Consider the following 1,609-nt stretch of genomic DNA (forward strand, 5'->3'; position numbering starts at 1 on the left):
TCACTCCCTCCACCACATGTATGTGTGTAATTTTTTTTTTTTTTTTTTTTAAAGGAAAGGATCTCAGTATATATTCATGTTGGCTGGAGCTAGCTATATAAATCAAACTGGCCTTGAACTCAGAGAGATCTGCCTGCCTTTACTTCTTCAGTGCTGGGATTAAAGCATAAGATGCCATAACCCCCCCCTCTCCTCCTTTAAAAACTTCTTTGTGTTAGTGATCAAAGCAAAGCCCCAAACACACTAGACAGTGCATTCACAGAGCTATGCTTCCAGCCCAATCGCAGCACTTCACCATGGAAGGGAAAACTGACCATAGATGCAAAGGTTGGTAGGGTTAAGGCTAAGGGAGAGAGTGGATTGAAGGGGCTAAGCATTGTGACTCAGGCCTGTGACCTCAATTCTTAGGAGCAGGGGATCACCGGGGTAGCTTAGGCTGCAGAAGGAGGTTCCAGTTTAGAATGAAATGGGTAGACTTGGGGATACATGCCTGAAGTTCCAGCATCCGGGCAGCAGAGGAAGGAAGATCAATGCATGTTTGAGGCCAACCTGATCTATACAGAGAAAATTGCAGGCCAGCCAGAGACCCATTCTTTAAAAAAAAAAAAAGAAAAGAAAAGAAAAAGGGGCTGAAGGATAAGTAGGTGTAGAATGCTTGTCTGGCTTGCACAAGATCAAGGCTTAGACTTCAGTACTACAGCATTTGGAGCTGGGCATGGTAATACATATAGGATAAGAGGCTGAGATAGGAGCACCATGGGCTCAAGGCCAGCCTGGGCTACATAGATTTCCTCAACAACAACAGAACAAAGGACAGAAGAAACAAAATGATGGAACAGAAAATGTCACTTCAAACTGGTCTGAACAGGGTCTTCTGTCCACATGCCACCTGTTTGGCTTTTAGCTCCCAGCCTTTTATTGTGGGGCCTCTGTGCTGGAGAAGGAACTGCCTGTCCCTGACCTTGGTGGTGGAGCTGAGCCTCACACGTGTTCATCCTTGTGTGTTTTCTAGTCTGTCCTGCTGGCTGGAAGCCCGGCAGTGACACCATCAAGCCCAATGTGGATGACAGCAAGGAATACTTCTCCAAACACAACTGAGATGGGTAAACATCGGTGAGCCTGAAGCTTGGATCTCACCTGTGCCCCGACCTGGATGTCCTGTGCTGGCCCAGAAAAATGCTAGATCTTTCTCCACTCTCTGAAGGGGCTGGAGTCTAGGTTGAGGCTTTCTCATTAACCACCTGTAATCTGGTGAATAGTGACCCTGCCCTGAGCACACCCAGCTGGGCCCAGGTCTATAGGAAACCAATAAAGTATTAGGGACAGTGTAAGTCTGTGTTGGTGTGTGTTTCGTATTTGACTCAGACTCTTTACACTCTGGCTTGTGCAGCTGACTCTGTAATTACGTCTCTTCACCACAAGGTGGAGGCATCACCTCGTTCACACGCCATGGCCTGAGCATGGTGGGACAGTAAGCCCAAACAAATCCTAGGACTGGAGGGATCCTTTAAGAGCACTTGCTGCTTCTGCTGAACATCCAGGTTCCATTCCTGGAACTTAAATAGTTGCTTACAACCCTCCTTAACGCCAGATCCAACATCCTCGTCTG

At 47.2% G+C, this 1,609-nt stretch overlaps 1 protein-coding gene across 1 annotated transcript in view; it reads left to right on the forward strand.

Annotated features, from left to right (window-relative positions):
- Positions 1-1,331, forward strand: part of Prdx2 (peroxiredoxin 2) — a 5,738-nt gene extending 4,407 nt beyond the window's left edge. The window contains exon 6 of the mRNA XM_021220826.2: positions 1,013-1,331. Within this exon, the coding sequence (XP_021076485.1) occupies positions 1,013-1,098 (86 nt within the window). The 3' untranslated portion in view covers positions 1,099-1,331. The remainder of the gene's footprint in view (positions 1-1,012) is intronic.
- The last annotated feature ends 278 nt before the right edge of the window (positions 1,332-1,609 follow it).

This window comes from Mus pahari, chromosome 20 (assembly GCF_900095145.1).
Source record: "Mus pahari chromosome 20, PAHARI_EIJ_v1.1, whole genome shotgun sequence".
Taxonomy (NCBI): Eukaryota; Metazoa; Chordata; class Mammalia; order Rodentia; family Muridae; genus Mus; species Mus pahari.